This window comes from Agelaius phoeniceus, chromosome 2, assembly GCF_051311805.1.
Source record: "Agelaius phoeniceus isolate bAgePho1 chromosome 2, bAgePho1.hap1, whole genome shotgun sequence".
Classification (NCBI taxonomy): domain Eukaryota; kingdom Metazoa; phylum Chordata; class Aves; order Passeriformes; family Icteridae; genus Agelaius; species Agelaius phoeniceus.
The window spans coordinates 16,160,194-16,181,519 of NC_135266.1; the positions used below are offsets into that span (position 1 = coordinate 16,160,194).

At 37.7% G+C, this 21,326-nt stretch overlaps 1 protein-coding gene across 4 annotated transcripts in view; it reads left to right on the forward strand.

Annotated features, from left to right (window-relative positions):
• Window positions 1-21,326, forward strand: part of ADGRG2 (adhesion G protein-coupled receptor G2) — a 59,001-nt gene that overhangs the window by 16,981 nt on the left and 20,694 nt on the right. For 2 of the 4 annotated variants that reach the window (XM_054627746.2, XM_077172638.1), the window contains exons 3-10: window positions 935-1,549; window positions 12,757-12,795; window positions 14,162-14,194; window positions 15,670-15,702; window positions 16,540-16,581; window positions 18,490-18,537; window positions 19,087-19,154; window positions 20,671-20,744. In XM_054627746.2, coding sequence (XP_054483721.2) covers window positions 935-1,549; window positions 12,757-12,795; window positions 14,162-14,194; window positions 15,670-15,702; window positions 16,540-16,581; window positions 18,490-18,537; window positions 19,087-19,154; window positions 20,671-20,744 — 952 coding nt within the window. The remainder of the gene's footprint in view (window positions 1-934; window positions 1,550-12,756; window positions 12,796-14,161; window positions 14,195-15,669; window positions 15,703-16,539; window positions 16,582-18,489; window positions 18,538-19,086; window positions 19,155-20,670; window positions 20,745-21,326) is intronic. The other 2 variants (XM_077172630.1, XM_077172644.1) reach the window with 2 other exon arrangements.

Genomic DNA, 21,326 nt, shown 5'->3' on the forward strand with positions numbered 1-21,326 from the left:
ATTACAGAAAAGGATCTGGAGGTGTTGATCAACAGCTGCTGAACATGAGCCAGTGTGTGCCCAGGTGGCCAAGAAGGCCAATGGCATCCTGGCCTGGATCAGCAATAGTGTGGCCAGCAGGACCAGGGCAGGGATTGTCCCCCTGTACTCAGCACTGGTGAGGCCACATCCCAAATCCTTTGTTCAGTTTTGGGCCCCTCATTTCAAGAAAGACATTGAGGTGCTGGAGCATGTCCAGAGAAGGGCAATGGAGCTGGTGAAGAGTCTGGAGTACAAATCCTGTGAGGAGCAACTGAGGGACCTGGGATTGTTTAGCCTGGAGAAAAGAAGGCTCATGGGAGACTCTTATTGCTCCCTACCTTAAGGGAGGTTATAGCCAAATGGGGGTCTGTCTTTTCTCTGAAGTAACCAGCAATAGGACAAGAGGAAATTGCCTCAAGTTGCACTGGGGGAGGTTTAGAATGGATACTAGAAAACATTTTTTCATGGAAAGGGTTGCTAAGCATTGAACCATGGTCCAGAGGGAAAGTGTTGAGTCACCATCCCTGGAGATGCTTAGAAGATGTGTATATGTGGCACTTGGGGACATGGTTTAGTGGTGGACTTGGCGGTGCTGGGTTGACAGTTGGACTCAATGATCTTGGAGGTCTTTTCCAGCCTAAATGATTCTGTGATTCTACATGGTCATCCTTGTTCTTTAGCATAAGTTTTACTGCAAAGTTTTCATGGGCATTTATTGACTATCTCCAAATTTGTCACTTCCCTACCACAAAAGTAAATCTAAAGGAGTGGGTTACAAGATCATTTCTTAATGTGTTGTTTTGAAAATTCCTAGGAAAATGCCTAGAAACAATACTATATGGAAGAATAACTTTTATATAAAGGATCTTTTTTAAGACCTAAAGGTTTTACAAATCGCCTTTTCTTTATTTAGATCAGGAGGATTTCCTAGGGCGATACAAAGCCGTCTTTAAGACTGCATGTGAAGATCCTTGGCGTATGTCACCAAGAATTTCTCTGCATTCCTTGAGAGAATTCCTTGTCTGTGTGCACCTCAAGCTGTATTCCTCAAACAATCCATGGACAGCATATGTATACGCTGAAAAAACTCTTCACACCAATCTCTCTGCAAATAAGTTTGATCTTGGACTTACAGGAGATCATGGGAAATTGAAGATATGGTTGTTCAGAAAACAAATAAGCACATCAATAAGACTTCGTAAAAACACTTGGAACCAAATATGTATCCAGTGGAAAAGTGACAACGAGGAGTTGAAGGTATTCATAAATGGATCAGAAAAATTGCACAAGGAACTAAATGGGAAAGATTCTTTGCCTGCAAAAGGCGAGTTCTTACTTGGCTGTTCAAAGCTGCAAGGTACAGGTGCAGCACCTCGCCAGGGTATGACTGGGGAGCTGTACCTGTTCAGAATGTGGGACAAGGCAAATATAACACAATCTAAGGACTGCCAGGATAGTGGTGTTATACGCTGGAGAAAGGAGGATTGGATCTATAACACGACAGTAGAGGATAACTCTTTGCAATGTGGTAAGTACCCCTGCACTGCTTTTGAAATAGTAATTCAGTCAAAAGTTGATCTAAGTGTGTCTAGCATTTCTCTTCCAGATTTTACAAAGTCTCAGTCTATTAATAATTTCTAAAATCAAAATCAAATTCTTGATGAGGTCATATGAGGACGTGCTGCTTTCGCTAGTTTTTATCCAAAGGAAAAAGTATAGCATCAGTCCTTTAAAGACTTTCAACTTGCTTCAACTTTTCTGTCTATCAACCATTTGTGTAATATGAGAGCATGATGCATGCAGCTAAAACTCCTTGGAGTACTGGGGCATGTATCGATTTCATCTTAAAATAATTAATTTACACATTTTCTGTTCAGGGAATAAATACAGAGGAAAGCATTGCTGGTTCTCATTCTACTCATTTGCTGGGACAAAACTTCAATGAGGGCAACATTTCAGTGCTTCAACTGGCACATTACACCATCTTCAGCTGGTAGGGTCTATATCTGCAAAAAATTATAGGAGGATCCAATTTCTTTATCAGTATCAGTAATGTCTCCTTTATTAAAATGACCAAATGGTTCTCACACATTTCTCAAATTTTCCTTCTTCCCTGAAAAAGAACTGTAAAATCCTTTGAATCAAACCAATCCAAGATTTTATTTTCAGAGAAACTGAATTCAAGCAAGAGAATAATCCTATTTTTAACTTTTGCTATCATATCTGTTGGTAAAAACCACAAACTTGAATCAAGCTTTGATGGAATACAATTTATAAATCATAGGAAATTATATTATCCCCTCCCAAGAGATTTTAATGTGACTAAGTCGATTATTGTTTCCTAGAATTTTTATACAGCATCAGTGATTCAGTTTAATGTGGCAACAGTCTTAATCTTCATCATCTTTATCCTTAAAAAATGTACCTATTTATTTCATGCAGATTCAAAAAAATATATTTTATCTATGTAATTTATAACCACTGCCTGATTCAAAGTGTCTTAGTAAGGACAGTAAAATAAGGTGACCAGATTTCTTTTTCTGGGAGAGAAGCAAATCTGTCCAACAGACCAGGACTCGTGGAGAATGCTGCTAGCAGTGGTTTGTAATGAATGAAATGCCTTTGCTAGCCTTGATGCTGTAGTTGGGAGCACAGCTTCTTTGTTGGGTTGTGTGACTTGGGAAAGGAGCTGAAGAAAGGATTTCTTTCTTTTACTTATGTCTGATGGCTGTGCTTGAAGGAACACAGTCCTAAGGCTGAAAGGAGGAACATTCTACCAGACATAGAAAGGAAGTCTGAGAGAGGTATGTCTGTCTGGCTGAAAGGAGGAACATTCTACCAGACATAGAAAGGAAGTCTGAAAGAGGTATGTCTGTCTGGACAGTGGGGAAAATCTCAGTCAGAGTGGAGCATCTGATTGTCTTTTACTGATGCACAGAAGGGACAAACTCCTTGTTTTCTGTTCCAGCAATTTCTGCCCTGACTATTGAGCATCCTTGACCATCAAGGACAGCTTGATCAGGCATTGCCCATCTCCATCCCTAATTGATAAATGATTTTAGAACTCATGATTTAGTGGTTTGTGGAATCCTTTGTCTACCTGCAAGAACTCTTCTAGTGATTATGTAAGATGCATGGTGTCCAAAGCTTTGTTGCTTAGCCAGATTCAATAACTATGCTGACAGGAGTTTGTTTCAGCATAGAAATCATCTCTACTGCCAGATGTAAGTTATCTCCTCTGGATAACTTGGACATTAACAGCTTTTCAAAGAGAAGCTTGCTGGAATTTTTTTACAGTTTATTTGCCTCCCTTCAATAATAGATGCATTTTAGCTGATTACACCCCCAAGTCATCCTATGAAAAACATATATTCAGCAAATGCCAGTCAATAGATAACAAAGCTTTTATGGTAGAAATATCTAACAGTCTGTGTCAGATGATTTTAATTGATGCTGCTACTACTCTTGCAATCTGATTTCTTTCAGTAAGTTCCTCCAAACACCTGTGTAAAAATTACTTGATTTGAGAAACTTCTCTGTTTTGTGTTAAAGCAGAAGGACTTTGAGTAGTAAGTCTGCAGAAGGATCTAATTTTACATCTGCAATGAACGTAAGTGGCAAAGGGCTGAAGTTTAGGAAAGTCCTCTGTAGGCACGGAAGGTCAAAAGGAAGTGGTGCGTTACAGTCATAATTGTGCCGCAGGACAAGTTTCACAAATTCTTTTTGTGACCTGGTTGGCATTTTGTGCCTACATGAAACAATTATTTGTAAAATGTTCTGTCAAAGGCTACTGTGATTTCCGTGATTTCTTCTTTGCTTAACCACTCAAAGCCTTTGTGCAGTGTTAGCCATTGTCTAATTGGTGTCTCATCAGCAGTGACCCATTCCATTAATAAGTCTAGATTTACTTAGCATCAATTTTCCAGCCTTTGTTTTTGTTGACTCTTCTGATTCTTTTACTTTAGGTTTTATGATTTATTTGTGTGAAATTTTTCAAATTACCAAAAATTTATTAATTTTTTTTAACCATTTGAGGTCTAATAAGGATCAAAATCCTGATTGTGGTAAGATTCACACACATGCTTAGCAGTTAAAAGTATGCTTAACTTTAACCGAGTAGCTGACTGCCCAGAAGTGGCTGGGATTACCTTTGCAGTAGCTACATATTTTATGCATCTGAAGATTTGCAAGAAAGGACATATCTGACTACTTCCCACTTTGTGATGAGCCTGATCACATTTTTTGGACTAATGGTTCTCAATAGTGAACTTTTATATCTGAGTTCAAGATGAGATTCTGGCTCCTTCCAGTGAGAGTCTTCTGGTTGTCCTGCTTGGTGTGGCCTCTGCACGCTGAGCAGGTGTAAGTGCTGCAGGCGGGGCCAGAGAGGGAAGGAGGTCATGCACTTGGTGCGTCACTGGCCTTCCACATACATTCTTCATGTTCCTTTGATAATTCCCCTCTTGCTAAGAGTGAGAAGTAGCATAACAGCTGTGATATAGAGAGAAGAGTGCAGGTTGAATGTCTCTCACTTTACAGATCACCTCCTGGTATTTAAAAATGCCTAAGTGAAGAAAGATGTGCTTACTATTCCATATTCTAACCTTGGAAAATTTTATATTGTTCCTTGATGAATGATTCCTCTCTAGCTACATACTTTAATGTGGACAATATGAATGATATCACTCTGTGTAATCCAAGAAAAAAATCTACTAAGTAATCTAAAGTTTGGGGTAATTTAAGAGAACAAAACACAAACACACAAGAAAATAAATGAGTTTGAAGTGCTAAATCCTTGAAAATAAATTCTAATCATCTGTAAGTACCAGCTCTTCTGTTGTCATTTTTACATATGATATTTTTAAGTTGCCTTTAATAATAACTTCACAGTGAAATGCACTGTTTAAACATTAATCATTTCAGTTATGCATTAAACAGTAACTTTCTTAATCCAAATACAAATATCCAAACTGTTACACTGTGCGTTAATGCAAGGAGCACGGGTATGATGGGCTATCTTTAACAAATTTCAATGAATAAATAAAATAAAATAAATGCAGTTATGATGGCACATAACTGTAAATAGTATCACTGCTGTCTCATTTGTGATATTGGTGCTGTAACTTTTAGCCTGTTACTTTTGGTTGCTTTTTATCCTAATTAAAATTCAGTGGGTATATTGTGGCATTTTTGATTTCTCTAAACTGTCCAAACCTCAAGATTAAGATGTTGCCTTCTCTTTTTCACATACTCTTTTGACTTTCAACATTGCTGAGCCTGCTACTGGTGTTGCTGGAGGGGGTTTCCACACTTCTGGGTTAAGAGCAATTTAATGCTGATGGGAGAAATGGGAAGTGACCAGTGCCCTGCCCACTGTGACTATTTTGCTTCTGCATTCTCAAGGAAGAGAAAAACTTCAGTTTGGGCTTTTGTTCTAGTTTGCAGATATGGACAGTGGAAGGTAGGTATTAGGCTCATGTAGTCCCATTTAAAGATTTCCCAGCTGTGTGCCCATCTGATGACAGGATCCCCTTTCCTGGAAGGGAGGGTGGAGTGTCAAGACTACACCCTTAGGGAAGAAGTGGAAATGCAGCTGTTCCCCATCCACTCATCCAGTCTGCATCCCAGTCTGTTGGGTACCAAACCTTGGACTGTATTATCATGTTTACTGAGTGGATCATGAAAGCAGAAGATGAAAAAGCAAATTATTTGCCCCAATGCCACTTTTTCCCCCCTAGAACTGTAAGGACAGAATACTAAAGAAACCTTGAAGGAAACCTAGAAGCTCTTGAAGGAAATGTGATAGGAAAAAATACCTAACTCTGGAGTGCCTTTTTGATGAGTCATGTGCCACTTTTCTTTGTACCTATTAACAGAATGCATGTTTGACCTTCCCTTTCTTTGCTCTCATTCCCTCCCTCTCCTGTGATACCAAACAAAGTGGCTTTTTGGAAATCAGCCTTTCAGAGAAGCGGTAATTTGATTCACCTCAGTATCTAATGTACAGGTTTCCACAAACAGATAAAAGCTTTATTTATAACCTAATTTCTTACCAGCAGTAAAACATCAAAGCTGAGTTAAAAATACGGAGCCTAAATTTTCTGTTAAGGATTCCAAAATGAACTGGCCCAAGTGACTGAGCCTGATGTGAACAAGTTCTGGCATTTGTTTCTGTCTAGTGGCCAGTGATAATTCATCCTTTCTTCCATGGTGCCCCCTCAGGGGGTCAGAGCAGATACAAGGTGTCATGAGGGACACCAAGACATAAAACTAAGACTGCACTTAAGTTTTATCCTATGAACTTATATCTGATGTGCCTCAAAATCTACCTTAAATAGAAAGTCAAGATAGGCTAATGTTTCCAGTGTGCAGCTAACTAACAACTGTAAACTTGCGGAGGATTTTTATGTGTTATTTTATTAATGCCTTCTGTGACAGAATGGTTCATTTGGCAGAACATTTATTCAGCTGAAAGACTTGTCAAATGTTAAAGGGACCCAATCTCTTAGTGGAAAATATGGATTTAATTTGAATAGGAGAATTGAATGTCATATTTTCAGTGCCTGTTTCTGCAAATAATTGGGTTTTAGAACAGCACCATTTTGAAATTTTGCTGTTTGAGCTACTCAGTTTTGTTCATGAGCAAGTCCTGTAAAATGCATTAGTGCTGGGCATCTTCATTTCTCTGCAAACAGAGTGCAGTGGCTGCTGCACAGTTCTGGTAACTGCTGTAACAAACAGGTTAACTGGTGCCTGTAAAAATGTCTAGCAGAGGATTTGTATAGACTTAGAAATTGCAATGTGAAATTGACACTTTAAGTCTTAAGTGCTTGTAACTACATAACCCAGAAAGTGATGCGAGATATCTACTTGGAATTAAAAGATTGGCTTTGGCCTTTGTGGTGGAAATTCTTCATGCAAATCAATTCCGCTGACTGACTCAGTTGAATTTTTGGTGAAAAAGCTTTCAGCACTGTAAGTGTGCTGTAATTTCTTATTTAGAAAATCTGGTATTTATAAATTTCCTTGTATTTTTATTTTTATATGTAAGTCAAAACTGATCTTAGCAGCAATATACAGTCGTGGTTGTCTCATGTCATTCTGTGGTGACAGCCAAGTACTGTGGCTTCAGGAGACCAAATTACATAGCCACCAAGGTGTCCCTTGGGATTCTTCCATTTGCTGTTATCTGTTTGTGAGAGGTGAACATAGTCAAGGCTACCTGTACTTTGAACAAAGAGCCTGGGTACTAATACAAACTGTTTTCATTTTTGGCATGCTTTTCAATTAATATAAGTAAAATTTTAGTCACTTCTTTCCGTAAATCTCTCCTCTAGGCCCTACACATATAAGTCCAAGAATGTATGCTTCTCTGCCAGGAATGCTGCTGTGCTTCTACAGATGGGCAGGGCTCTTGCTGCTCCTCAGCATTCAGTGCCTGTTCGGTGTCTGGAGCTGACTGGGAAGCAGCTGCCCTTGCATTCTCTCCCATGTTTCCTGAGAGGGAGGCCAGCTGGCACAGCCCTTCACTCTGCCCCTCCTCACCTGTGGCACAGGCTGGGCAGGAGGAGTGTCCATGGGGAGACTCGAGTTCACTAAATTTCAGACCCTTTCTCCTCCAAAGAAAGTCCAATAGTTGCTTGCCCAGTCTCAGGCTTGCTGAAAGGATGCTTTCTGCAAAGGTTTAAAGGAGATCATGAAGTGTTAGGTAAAACAGCGTTAGTCAGCAGCAGCACTGTTCCCCTGAGACAGGCGGACAGGAAACTGCTGCCAGTACTGTCGCTCTTGCACCAAACTGTTATCAGCAGCCAGGTTCCAGCTGCTTCTCACTTCTCCACACTGGAAAAACTGAACTGCTTCTCACAGACTGGGTTGCCCAAAGACAGGTGAATCAGAAATGGTGTTGCATTTCCAAAAAATTTAAGAAAGGGTATACTGCTCATAAGATAGATTGATGGTAGATTGAAGAAAAGGACCTTTTTTAATGATCACACTTGGATATAGAACACTGTACACTTTCATGCTTTAAGGGCTGTGTCCTGTGCCTGAGCTACTGAGCAAATTATATACTTTGAGTGAAAGTGCTTTTGCTGTAGGCACCAGAACCATGTGTCCCATCTTGATCACTGTGTTACAAAGCCTCCTTCTGCCTTTCTTTCCCTTTCACTGAATTCATTTTTCAATTCTGCTTTGCTTGGTGAAACAGCTTCAGCAGGACATGTGGAGACCATTCCATCCTAAAAGATCCAGTAGCCTGAGAATTAAAAGCTGTCATGCTAAGGAATGCTGTAAGCACAAGGCTATTTTTTCAGACAGGGCCAGGTACTGGTCTCTCTCAGAGCTACATCAGCTTGCACACCTAACCTTAAGTACTGTTAGTAGGTTTAGTCTCCTGCCAGTCTGGAGCTGCTGAAGTTACACTGCTTCCCATTGTCAGATGAAGTCAGTGGGAAATGAAGGTTGCCACAATTTTTGCAGCTGTGGTGAGAGCTGCTAAGCCAGTTTCATACCTGTGGAACACAGATGGGATTCCCAGGTCATGGTTTAGCTTGCTGTTTGTGTTGGAACAATACAAAGTGATATGGAGACAGTAAAGGACTTGCTGCTTTTGTTTCTAATGATGCATGTTAGTAACAGAATCGGTGCTTATCTCATTTAATCAAGTTGCCTTTTCCCTCAAAAAGAAACCAAACATTTCTTGTGGGGGCCTATTCTATCTACCTTGCAACAAAAGCAATAAGTAACACTGTCTATTTAATTACTGTTTGAATCTTTAAAAGTGTTTTCTATTAGGGAAAAGAGAGCAAAGTATTATTACAATGTGTAATCCTTTGTTTTGGAACAGGATATGATAGTTATATTGATTTGGTGATCCCAAACTAACAGTGTTGCAAATAAAATCCATAGAGCAAATAAATGGAAGTTTCATATATGTAAGGATTTTCATGCTCTTATCAATTGTAAACAACCTAAGGGCAATAAATTTTCTGTTAGCTTGTAACTAACACATCTTGAGTTACTTTACTTTCATTTTTACATGCCAACTTTAGGGATATTTTGGATTGAACTCTAATCCTTCTCCAAATAAATCTATTCACTTTTTTTTTCTTGTTCTTAACAAAGGAGGAGGGTTAACAAATAAATTATATATGAGTCTTTCCTCCTTCCTCCTTTCTGTATGCTAAGGTGATTCTGATTAAAGACTTGGTTAATGAACTTAAAGCTGGACCTTGATAAGTCCATACTCAAGCCTTGACAAGTCTCATACTCATGGATAATTTCTGGCAACTGTAGGCATATGACTGTTGTGCTGTAAGAGAAGGCATGGTTAGACTGGTGTCCATAAAAAAAGTGCCTCTCAGATGATGCATGCCATCATCAGTTGCTGCATTTGCCAGCTCCATGTTCATGGCTTGTGTTTAGCTTGTTTTACTCCCTGTGCTGCTAGATGTGCTATTAAAAGCATTTGGCATTTTTACAGTTCACTGTCTTTTTACTAACTTACAAAATCAAATATGTTAATGAACAATTTTTGTACCTACCTCAGGGTACTACTTATATTCTCAAAAATTCACAAGGTGGTTGAAGGGATGTGGAAGATGCAAAAGCACCTTGTATACAGCAAGACTGTCTCCACTGACTCCACAAGAGTTTATGAGAAAGATCTTAAAGTTAGATTCCCTGTACAGATTTTATTTTTTAAATGGGTGGAAGAAGCAGTGTGGTGGTGTTTGTTCTGAGGCTGCGTATTCAGGTGGGTTCCTTTTGAGAATTTAATTTCCTTCAGAGCTTTTTTTGGAGATAAGGGCTTTTGCAGTGATTAAGATGGGACTCATAACAGGTACTTTTGGAGATAGAATTTACTAACTTTTAGAGATAGAATTTACTTTCTGTGGTAGGAAAATCAGATAGCCCACCTGTGGAAGGATGCTTCCTTCTCTAACCAGAAGTTCAGTCAATTATCTTTATTCACCCCATTCTACCTGAAAAAGTTATTTACTCTTTGAACAATACAGAATAGTTTTATCTGACTACTGCTTCAGTTCTGCATATTAAACTTGGTATTGTCATGGTGTTGTTTAAGGGTCTTCCCCAAGCCTACAGTAGGTGCTAAGAAAATAATTTTATAGAATCTGTAAATTGTAATCACTTTACAATGTTAAAGTAACAGCACTTGTACATAAGAGCTCTAGAACACTTACCTTACAGGAATATGTGAATATGTATTTTATCTGGACTTACTATATAGTGAGAAGTCCTAGTTTTCTTGAAAAATTACTGTAAAAATTAGGGTTATATCCAGATTTTCATGAGCTATCAAGTTCACACAGTTCTAGTTATGAAAAATAGCAATTTTACTTCTCTGTAGGCAGAATCCTAGTTGTCTCAAAAGAGATGTTTGATGTAACTTTATCTTTACTGAAGGAGTTTAAATTCAGTAGGCTGATATGTATAAAGGTGTGAATTTTTACTTACGCTTTAACTTAATTGGTATGTATTATTTTACTAAGAATTTTGGTTCTCTGTTTCTTTCTTCTGTGTAAGAAAATTTCTACCCAGGATGTAAATTAACTACAACTAAGTTTCATGGAAAACTCCTAAAAAATTGTAGTGCAATTAATTCAACTTCCATGTATTCATCCTGCCATGTTTTAGAGTTTCTGCTTTTAGCTTCATGCACTGTATAACATTCAACAAAAATGAACTGACTTTTTTCATCCTGTCAAGCTCTCATGTTGTCTCTGACTTCAGATCATTGGTCCCAGTATCCCAGCATTGGGGTAGCCAGGCAGCAATCTGCTTACCTGGCTGGCAGCTGTCTGCTTTGTGCATCTCACACCTTGCTCAGGAATAGGGACTGGTTAATTTCTATCTCATTTATGCTTTCTGTCATTTCCTTCTCCTGTTCTTATGGCTGTCCTACTGCAGAACAGGCTGCCTCTTCTGAGTTGACTTCCTACATCACCTCCAGAGGATCTTCTTCCTCCCTCCCTAACTGGGTCAACCTCCACTTCCATAGCTCCCCCCTTGACTGTTATGGTTAGGGCTGTATCTCTGATTCCGCTGCAGCATCCATTTGTTTTTCCTTAGATCCAGAGATCCTATTGCCCCTTCCAGGGTGTGGGACACGGGCCTGGTAGGTGTATGCCAGGACCCAACACGGTGCCAAAAGTCCCTGTCTTTGGTGTAAGCAAGACATCCTTCCTGCAAGTGGTCTGCCTTCTCACCAGGATTCCTTGGCTGTTTGGGTGTAAACTCCTATGCCATCAGAGGTGAATACTGCTCTAGGCACCTGCCCAAATTCTCCTGCATACCTTGCTCCCTAGGAATTTGTACCCTTGGGGCACTTTCCTGTGTGTCATCTCCAAGTGATTTGTTACTGGAGGTCCCCGGAGATTTGAACTTGCATGACTGGATTCAGAGTTTGAGGATGGTTGTGTAGACTGCAGGGGCGAGTGGACCACCACTGACCACTGATGGAAGAAGGAAGGTGTCAGTATCTGAGGGCATTAGCAGTGGTGGAGGTAATCTACAGCAACCTGGACAGCAGCAATGACTCCAAGGATCTGGGGGGTGCCCATTGCACGTGGGCTGTGTGGCACAGTTTAGTGCCCACCACTGTGATGGCAGTGATGGACTGGCCAGATATCAAGGCATTACCTGTGGAGAAACTGTCCCACCTACTCCTGCAAGTTGGAGAGAACCTCTCTCTTGTCTGCTACCCTTGGGCTTGAATCCTGATTGTGCTTAGTGTCCCAGCAGGTTCAGTGACTTGAGAAGGGTTTTTCTTCCTCCTTGCCCAGACAGGGTCTCACCTATTAAAGGTGCTGAAATAAGTAACAGTGCTTTAAGTATAGGTGATGCTGTGTTGCTACTTCTTTTTCAAGGTCCAGAATGGTGTTTTGAGCGGTGACAGGCTGCAGGGAACATTTGGAGCTGTCTGCCACTTTTCCTCCACCACAGGAAGCACATAGCACTTGCCTTGGTGGCAGGTTCCCTGCAGTGGTGTGATTTAATTGATCTGCTGGGCCTCCTCACTTATAGCTCAGCCACCACCTTTATTCCAGGGAGGCTTTAGTCACTTGGCTCACTTGATGACATCATGTTTCACATTCGTGAGTGTGATGGCTTCAACTGTCAGATCTGGATCTGACAAGAGTTGATGGATCAAGGGCCCATCTGTGTATTGCATCTCTCCCTGGGTGTTTGGTGTCCCTGGGGACATGTTTGGTGTCATGTCACCTTTTCATCCCAGCCCACATCCACCTGAGCTCCTTTCTGGCAGCCTGATTTTTCACTGTTTAGATGTTCTTTGGTGGTGCAGCTCTTGGACACAAGAGTATTATATCATGTGCATTCACATCATGATGTTACATGTTCCATTTTTAGCTGATGCTATTTTAGTCCTCTTCATCTTCACTCAAGCAAATGTGCTCAATAGGTTTCTGAAGACACTGTTAATGGAAGAGAAGTGGCAAAGCTCATGGCCTAATCTGTATCTTCCATAAGTATAAAAAGTTGAACTGAGGAAAAAACTGAACTCAAAAGAGTTCAAGTTCCAGCTTTCAAAAAGTCTTGACACATATTTCTCAATGGATGCAAAGTAGTTTTGCAAACCATTTTGAAGTGAGTACCACATCTAAAATTGTTGTGTTTTAAAAGGTGTGTGTATGCATGTGTGCAAATACATATAAAATCTTCTGCTCCTAAAAAAAAAATCTTCTTATTTTGCAGTTGAAACTACTGCTACACTGCCTAGCAGAAAAATAACAGGTATGTTGGGATTCTGTGGGATTTTGCCCCATTTTTCTTCTGTTTTAGAAAGTGTACAGTAAGATTGCTGCTGCTGCTACTTTTTAATTCTTGGAGATAGTTAAGCATATGCAAACACTAGGAAATTAATATTCCATATCATCCTTATGTCTTATTAGCTAATTTTGTGGTGCAAATGGCATCAGTAATTTTCCAGAGAAAATGAAAATAAAGTCACTGAGATGATTCTGATTCTCCCTTCATTACAGAAATTGTATTCACATTTATCCTTTGGCAAGAAGATATTACCAGTTTTCAGTAAGGCAAGCAAAATAGTTTTACTGGAGCAATGAATTCACGAGTGTTTAGCATTTCAGAAAAACCTTGTTTACTATTTTGAGTTTAAAAAAATCTGGTTTTCTTCAGGGACTTTTGGTATCTCTGATTTAAGTCTTCTGCAGCAGTAGGAAAAGCTTTAGAGTAAAATTGTGTATTGTAAGTAACATTATAAGATGACTTTTGGCCTTTGAGAGATGTTGAAACACCTTAAATATATTTTTAAATAGTGCTGCATGTTTGCATCCAGCTGTTCTTTAGATTATATTTCTGTGATAACTGTGACCTAGAACTTGACTTGTCTCTGACAGTATCAAAAACCACCCAGTGACTGAAAGGGACAACTTTAAAGTTGCTATGTGAACAAGATATCAAATTTCCTAATTTCTTTTTGATCAAAATACTGACTGTAACAATATAAAAATCTGATAGCTAGTGTTTGCTATATAAATAGTTGGCTGGTTCCTGTTAAAATCAGAGGTTCAAACTTGAAATTATTAAGTTGTTTTTTTTATCACTGCTTTTTGCAGGATAGAAAAGAGAATCCATATGAATGGGATAAATTTTAAGTGGAAAGTCTCATTGTTATTATAAAAAGTCTGAGAATAGTTCTTCATACCCAGCTAGAGCCATCTTGCTGTGTATGTTTGATTCCCATTCCCAGAATTAGCAAAACACTCAGGATAAGCATGTAGCTTTCAGGCTAGAGTGGCACATATCTTGGGTTTTTAACATTATGCAGTTGTGGTTTTGCAGCGTTATACAATTCAAACTGTCCAGTATTTCCCCCAAAAAATTATGGTCTTGCATCAAATTCTATTTGAGTGCATAAAAATTGACACTTTTTTTTTTAACCAGAGATTGTTTCATCTGCCTTTTTTTGACAACCTGGAAGTGTTGTTCTGAAAGAGCAGGTGTTGCCCTCTTCTGGTGAATGCAGTAAACTTTTGATAATATTAGAAAAGCCTGCTGAGGATGATAATGTATGTTTCTGAAACTTCATAATGGTCTCTCTTTTTTTTTTTTTTTTAATCTGATATAAAATTCACAGATTCTGAAGAATCAGCTGCAACAACAATTGTTGGTAAGAAAATCAGGACTTAACTGATTTTTCCAATTTTTGTTATTTCCTCTTAGGTAAATGAAATCTGCTTTTATTTGAGGTAGCGCAGAAAGGTTGTAATGAAATAGAGTTCCAAAATTAAAATATTTTCATTTTAAATGAATTGTTTCATTCTACATTGTAATGAATGTAGAATGAAACAGTGAAGAGTTTGCAGAGATGGCAGAGGAGGAAGACTGTAGTGAGAGCTCCTTTTCATCTCCTCTCACCCTAGCAGGTGGCATTTCATGCAGTGTATTACACTACACACACACAAGAGGCTCTAACAACTTCTGGAACCAGAGGTGATGAGCATCATCTATGAAAGCATTTTAAAAAATTAAGAACGAGACACACAGTAATAACCTGTGTGAAAGCCAGCTGCTTTCTTGCTTAATGTGTACTGACATAGAGTGAGTGCTCTGGATAAAAGAAATAATACAGATGGAAACACATGATCTTGTTATTTTACAGATACAGTCTCTCTTTGGGAATGGTTTGTCTTTAACAACTGCATCATATTCAATATTTGTGTAGTATATACTAGGCCAAGTAATACAGGTGAAACCAGCACTTAGTTTTCACTCTGCTCATATTTTGACTACCTGTTAGTTGCCTCAGAAAATCTCTTCTTCTGTTGTGGATCTCCTCTAGTCCATTAAAAAAAAATCATTAAGTTGTCATATTGAAGTGATATAAAGGAGTCTTCTAGCCACTTTGTATTCCTGTGCTGGCACCTAAAATATTCTTACTGAGCACAGCCCTTTAAATTTTCATCTATTGTCTTAATTTAATTTAATTTTTTTCTCCTTTTGATGCAGCTGGAAAAAGCTTTGCATCATTACTTTATTTTGTTTATCTATGGTTATTGACAAAACCAGCATTTTTGGAGAGACTGTTTGCCAACTCCAGTGAGTCATCTCTGCTTATGAATGTTGTGAGTTCATGCAGGAAAAGGTACTTGAGGTTAAGCAGTTATTGCAGTTGGATATGCAAAAATTCATCTGCATCTTCTGAAAGAATGAAACCAGTAAAAGGAACTTATTTGAGGAAAATTTGATTCCCAGCTGGTTGTATTCAGATACCCAGATTTTTGAAATAACATGAACATTATTTCAATTATTAGTATTGTAATAATGTGAACACTCCTAACAAGCATTGCAGTTGTTCTTAAAATGAAATTTAGGCAAATAATATTCAGTTTCTTTTCAAAATCTTGCAGACTTGATCTTTTTTTCTCAAAAATTCATAGAATACTTTCTTAATACAATTTTTACTTCTTTTATCTTTTTTTCCCCTAGAATTCTCTATTGTTACTTTTATGATCTATCCTATTAATTCTTCAGACAAGATATTATTAATGTTTCTCTTACTTAGACTTTGCTGGATTTAGACTTTTGGGCTTTTCTTGTTTTATTTTTTAATAGATTTTACTGTTCTGAATTCTTCTATTTCAGATATGTCTTCAGAGGAGACTACACAAAGTACAGGTGAGAATTTGCATGAAGAGAGTAAGGTTTCAAGGCAGGTGTTAGTTGCATTCATGTTTGGTTTTTTTTGGTTTTTTGGTTGTTGTTTTTTTTTTTTTTCAGTAACTAGGATTTGTTGATTCCAAATTATTTTCTTTTATGTTTCTAAAATTTGTATTTATCTGCAATCTGTATTTTAAGTCTGCATGATTAGGGCTCTGAGGTGCACTTAACTGAGCTGTAAACCTTTCTTTATCATTCAAAATATTGTTTTGCTTACCAAAACCCAAAGAGGGCAGATCATTCCTTGAAGACACTTACATATGTACTTGCAAGGAGTTGTCAAATAGGATCAGAAAAGACTCAATCAGAAGAACTTATTACCCCTTCCTTTCCTGATTTTCCCATTTGAAACAAGGAGTAGCTTCATTCCATATCAGTATGGATTCCTCCATGCCTCTATAGGACCTGGACATCCTGCTGTTCTTCATTGTTGATTCAAAAACACATTTTTAGAACAGGATTCCTCCTATGCTGAAGTGCCCATGGAGAATAGGATAAATTGGAATCACCTTAAAAGCACCACTTTCTCCTCTGAACAACTGGGTGCCAGGAGTCATTGGCTCAGATGGGGACACAAACACTTAATTGGATGTGTCTTACTTCACTTGCTGCTTTTGCATTTCCCTCACTGAAAGTAACTTCATTTTCTTAAAAAATGTCAGGTGTTTACACTTTTCCTGGAAAGACAGAGTCTGAAATAGAAATAAGAACTTATTTTTGTGACGTGTATTGCATGTTTTTTTTTAAAGTTAAAAAGTGAAAACTTTTGACTTTTTTTTTTTTTTTTGGTAACAGAAGCCCTTACAACGACAGATTATTACTCCACCATCACACCAGGTAGGATTCATCTATCACCACTGATAACATTTTTGTGCATCTCAAATTTTAAGTGTGTGTGAATTCAGGAAGTTTGCTCCCAAATGTGTTTTTACTATGCCTTTTACTTGGTATTGTGGCGTGTGCTGTTAACAGTCTGCCTTACCTCACATGATTATCTGGTTGAAGGCAGTGTTTGTCTAAATGGCTGCATATAGAAGAGTTTGGTTATTTTGTAAGTCAGAGCAGTAGGTTACCACAAAAATGTAAGAACCACAGTCTCAGCGACCATGTTTGCTTAAAAAGAAATCTTCATGCTTTTTAGGAGATTGAAGCAATCTGAATGCAGTCATGGTATTTGACCTCAGGGCAGGCCCAGTAGGACCAGGAATAGAGTGAATTTTATTTTTTAATTATCCACATAGAAGCTCAGTAGCCCCATTACAGTGGATCTGCCCTAAGTGCAAGTGGAAGAAGAACTGGCTTGGAGCCTTAATGGCAAGGATAGTTTGACTGTGTGAACATGACCTGCAGAAACATTGCAGCTGTGTTATCTGATGCTTTCAGGGGACTGGAAGCCCTAGGGACTTTTGATCAGTCTTTTGTCCTTCACACTGCTAATCTATTTTTGTGCATTTTGGTGGTAAGCAGAGATCTTAAGACTAGGGGGCACACAAATGGGTGCCCTGTATGGAAAAAGGAGCTGATGTTAATCTTTGGTGGCATTTTTGGATTTTGTGTTGGGTTTTTATAAGGTGTTCGCTATGTAGTAAATAATTTTGACAGTTTGTTATATTGACATTTGATTATTTGTTTCTCAGTTATTTATGAGCATTTTATTTTTTAAGGATTGTTTAAAGAAAGCAGTATAGAAGTTTTGTAACTATTTCACTGCCAACGAAAGGGAAGGCAAATTTAGGATCATAGAATTGTTAAGGTTGGAAAATACCTCTAAGATAATCAAGTCAAATCATTAAATTCATTTGATTCTAAACTGCTGTCTGAATTTTTTTTTCTAGCAATTTGAATATTGCCACCAGCTTACAGTCTGTAACCTCTAGTGGCTTATTTATTGATGGTGATAAAAGCAGCAAACTTTTGCAGTCAAATGTTTGCACCACAGGGAAGGTGAAAAAAATTCCCTTCTCATTTGGTACTAACTAATGATAACAGCAGAAAAAATAGAATTTGGGGTTTTTTTCTGTTAATGGAGGCCAATCCATCTGCTTAAGTGAGGGAAGTTGTTTTAATGAACAAGTGTAGGAGTCTTGGATGCAAATATCTTTCCAGTGCTTTATTTTGAAATTATACAACAGAGCTGTCTGTTTACAGTCCCCTTATTTAGGATCAGTGTTATTTCTCAGCTGTGTAGGTTGTATTAAAAATATGGAAAATATGGAGCAGCCAAAAGCTTGCTGTAACTAAATGAAGGCATGTTCTGCTAGATAAGAGTGTACATGGTTGCTGTCACCATAGCTTGAATTCTATCAGATAGAACAGTTTTAGCTTCATGCTATCATGTGGAGCCATTGTAGGGGCCTCAGAAGCAGATAATATGCTGCCTAGTGATTGAATTCTGTGATAATTAAAGAGCTTATCAATTATATGCTGGTTTCTGTTTATATTTAAATTTTAAAAAAATTGCGACCCCTTGCATATAAGTCTTCTATCAAAACTGTTGGAGAAAATTATTCAACATAATTAATCAAAGGCAGCATATTTCTGAATACTAAGTCTTGGAAAATGTCATGGTAAGTGCTTAGAGAGTTGAAGCCTAGAAAATATGTCAAATACTTCCAGAAGATAAATTTCAAACACTGGAATGATTGTAAATATGTGTATTGGATTATATTGTGTGATTATATTGGATTTAGGTTTAACTTTTTTAATCAGTAGTTGTTTGGTTTTTTCCCCCCAACAAATCTATAGCAGGAGAAACCATTGTATGCAACATAACACGTGCCTGTAATTATTCAGGTTAGTGGTTTTCTTTTCCCTTTTTCTACATAAAACATTATCCAACTATTTTATACACTGAGTAATGAAGCAATGTTTAGTTGCCATGTAAAAGCTAGTTCTGTAATAAATTTCCTTGTAAATTTAGAGAGATTTTATATTAATTCAAAGTATATTAAAGGTGGGGAGGTTAAAAAGTGTTTAGATTCTTGTACTTTTGATCTTTGGTTTCTCATCAAAGGCACACCATTACACATAAGAATTGTGGAAAAACCCCAAGAAACAAGTAAGCTAAGGAGTTCTATTTATAGTAATATGAAGTGCAGTTTTTCTGTTTTGGGAAAAGATTACCTGGAAGGAATATATGGAAAATAATGAAGCTATTGGACTAGTTCATTTGTTGAAATAGGTGAAAAGATGGAAGAACAATTGCAAAGGTAGATAAGCTAGTGCAAGTGTTCTTATTTCCCTTGTATCAAAACACAAGGCAGTAAGTCTTGCAATTCTCAAAAAAATTTTACATTGTGTGTTTTAGCATTGATTTCCTAACTTTTTTACTTTTGGTTTTAGTGTTCTATGTGGGCAAGGTAAAACTTCGGGCAAGTGAAGAAAGTAATGCATCACTAAATGTAGAAATAGTAAGTATACACTTTAAATAAGTAGCATGATTCTTACTATGTTTGCAGTACAAGATACTATTTGCAGTGAATGGAACAGCTCTGTTTTAAACAGCTGCTTTGCAGCTAAATTTTAAAATTCCAGCTAAGTAACCTTCCTACAGTAAGGACCTGTATTCTCTACATAGCCACTGAAAGAAGGGAGAAGCCCTGGGTAATCTCAAGAATTTACATTTAGACACACAAGATCTTCCTCTGGAGATTACTTTAGGCACTTGTGTTTGGAAGATGAGCATCGCTAGATGGCAACTATTTGGGTATAATTAAAGTTGGATTATATCCTGGAATAATTCATATTGAGATTCTCATATGGCTATGGCTTTTTGTGTATTTTTTCAATTATGCTTTTGCATGATCATTCTGTTTTTTGGCTTGTGGTTACTGAGTTATAATTTTGCAATAGGCTTATGTGACATGAGTGTGTCCATTTATACAACACAAGAGAGGTTGTGTCATACATGGCAAGGACCATATAGGTGACCCAGTATCAAGGTAATACTATGAGGATGAGAATTTTTAGTTGTTACAGTTGGAAACTGAGGGGAGGAAAAACGAAGGACCTTGCATCTTTATCCTACGCATCCCTGTCAACCCTCAGCCTGAGATTTCACATGCCAGTCTCTGAAAGCATAAGAGTAGGCAGCAATGTTAGCACAGAGAAGAGCTGCTGCACATGGAGCATCAGGTTTGGGCAGAGATATGCCCCTGGCAAAAGCCACCTCTACATTCTGTTGTGTTTCAGTGGTGATAATGCCTACTGAAACTGGCCTGGCATGGTAACATTACACCTACAGCTTCTGGTAAAACTGGTTTCCATCTCTTGAAACTCTTGCTTTTTAGAAGAATATTTCTTAGGGGAAATCAATGCCACGTATATTAGATGATGTTTCTTCTCATGGCCCTTGCTGTTTGCACAAAATGTAAAAATAACCAGTAATGCTTAGTCCCTATAAGAATACATAGAATACATCTATAGAAAGGGCTCTTAGATAAACCTCAGTTTATCCCCAGACCCTAATGCTAGGTCATACTTGTTTAGCTCAGTTTTTTCATGTCTTTCACTACAGTTCTTGACTTCTCACTGCCAGTATTCTGTCATCTATTATTTATGTCATTTATGAAGCTTGCCCCATTGTTGCACTTAGAGTTAAAAAAATCATTCAGTGTCTGGAGTAAGCTGTCTTTGTTGCAAACTAAGCCAAACTCCTCTTTTTCCAGCATAAGACATGATGAGTTTACTGTCCTTTTGCCCCTATCTTTCACAAAGATTTTGGGGTTTGATTTATATTAGATCAACAAATCTTTCAATAAATTGTAACAACAATGTTGTGGTAAATACTTGTTGCAGTGTATTCATGAGAAAACATGCTTCTTATCTTTGTAATTTCAGCCTATCAAAATGTGTGAAATGAACAATTTTCTTTTAAGGCTAAAAATTACTGGTTGTACTTACCTGTGAGTTCTTTTTTCCTAACAGATTAATAACATAACCACCCACAATCAAGTAAAAAAATTAATTGAAATTCCAGCACATACCCCACAAGAACTGAGGTGAGTAATTCTGAATAAGAATTGAAATTTTTATTGTATTTGAAAAAGATGAAGTGAGACCTTCGATGTGTTGAGTGGACTTTGTGTTATTCCTGCACATTAAAAATTTCACAAGTTCCAAGTTCTTGCACTTTAACATAAAGTTCATACTGGTTAGAATACTCTTAATTAGTTCATGTACCACTGGAATTGCTTTTAAAAAATGGTGCACCAAATGTTTGTTATAATTTAAGGATTCAGTTTATCTGGTAGGAAATTATGAAGAGAACTTTCCTACCTGCATGTTCTTTAATGAATATTCTTGAAGTCATATCTATGGTTTTATTTTGGTTTCATTTTTTCTTTCCCAGTCTTTTTAAGGAGAGGTTTGAATGAGTGAATATTTCCCAAACTTACCCTGAAAACCAAAAGATGTGTTGGCCAAGAAATTTTGTTTATAGAAGAAATCTGTATTTCTTACTCATTCTATTTCTGTGGTTTTGAGTATAAATTTAGAATTGTATTCCAAGTAATGCTTGGCAAAAGGCAACATTAAGATTTATCTTCTGCTCTTTTAAATAACATTTGCAATGGGTTGATGTT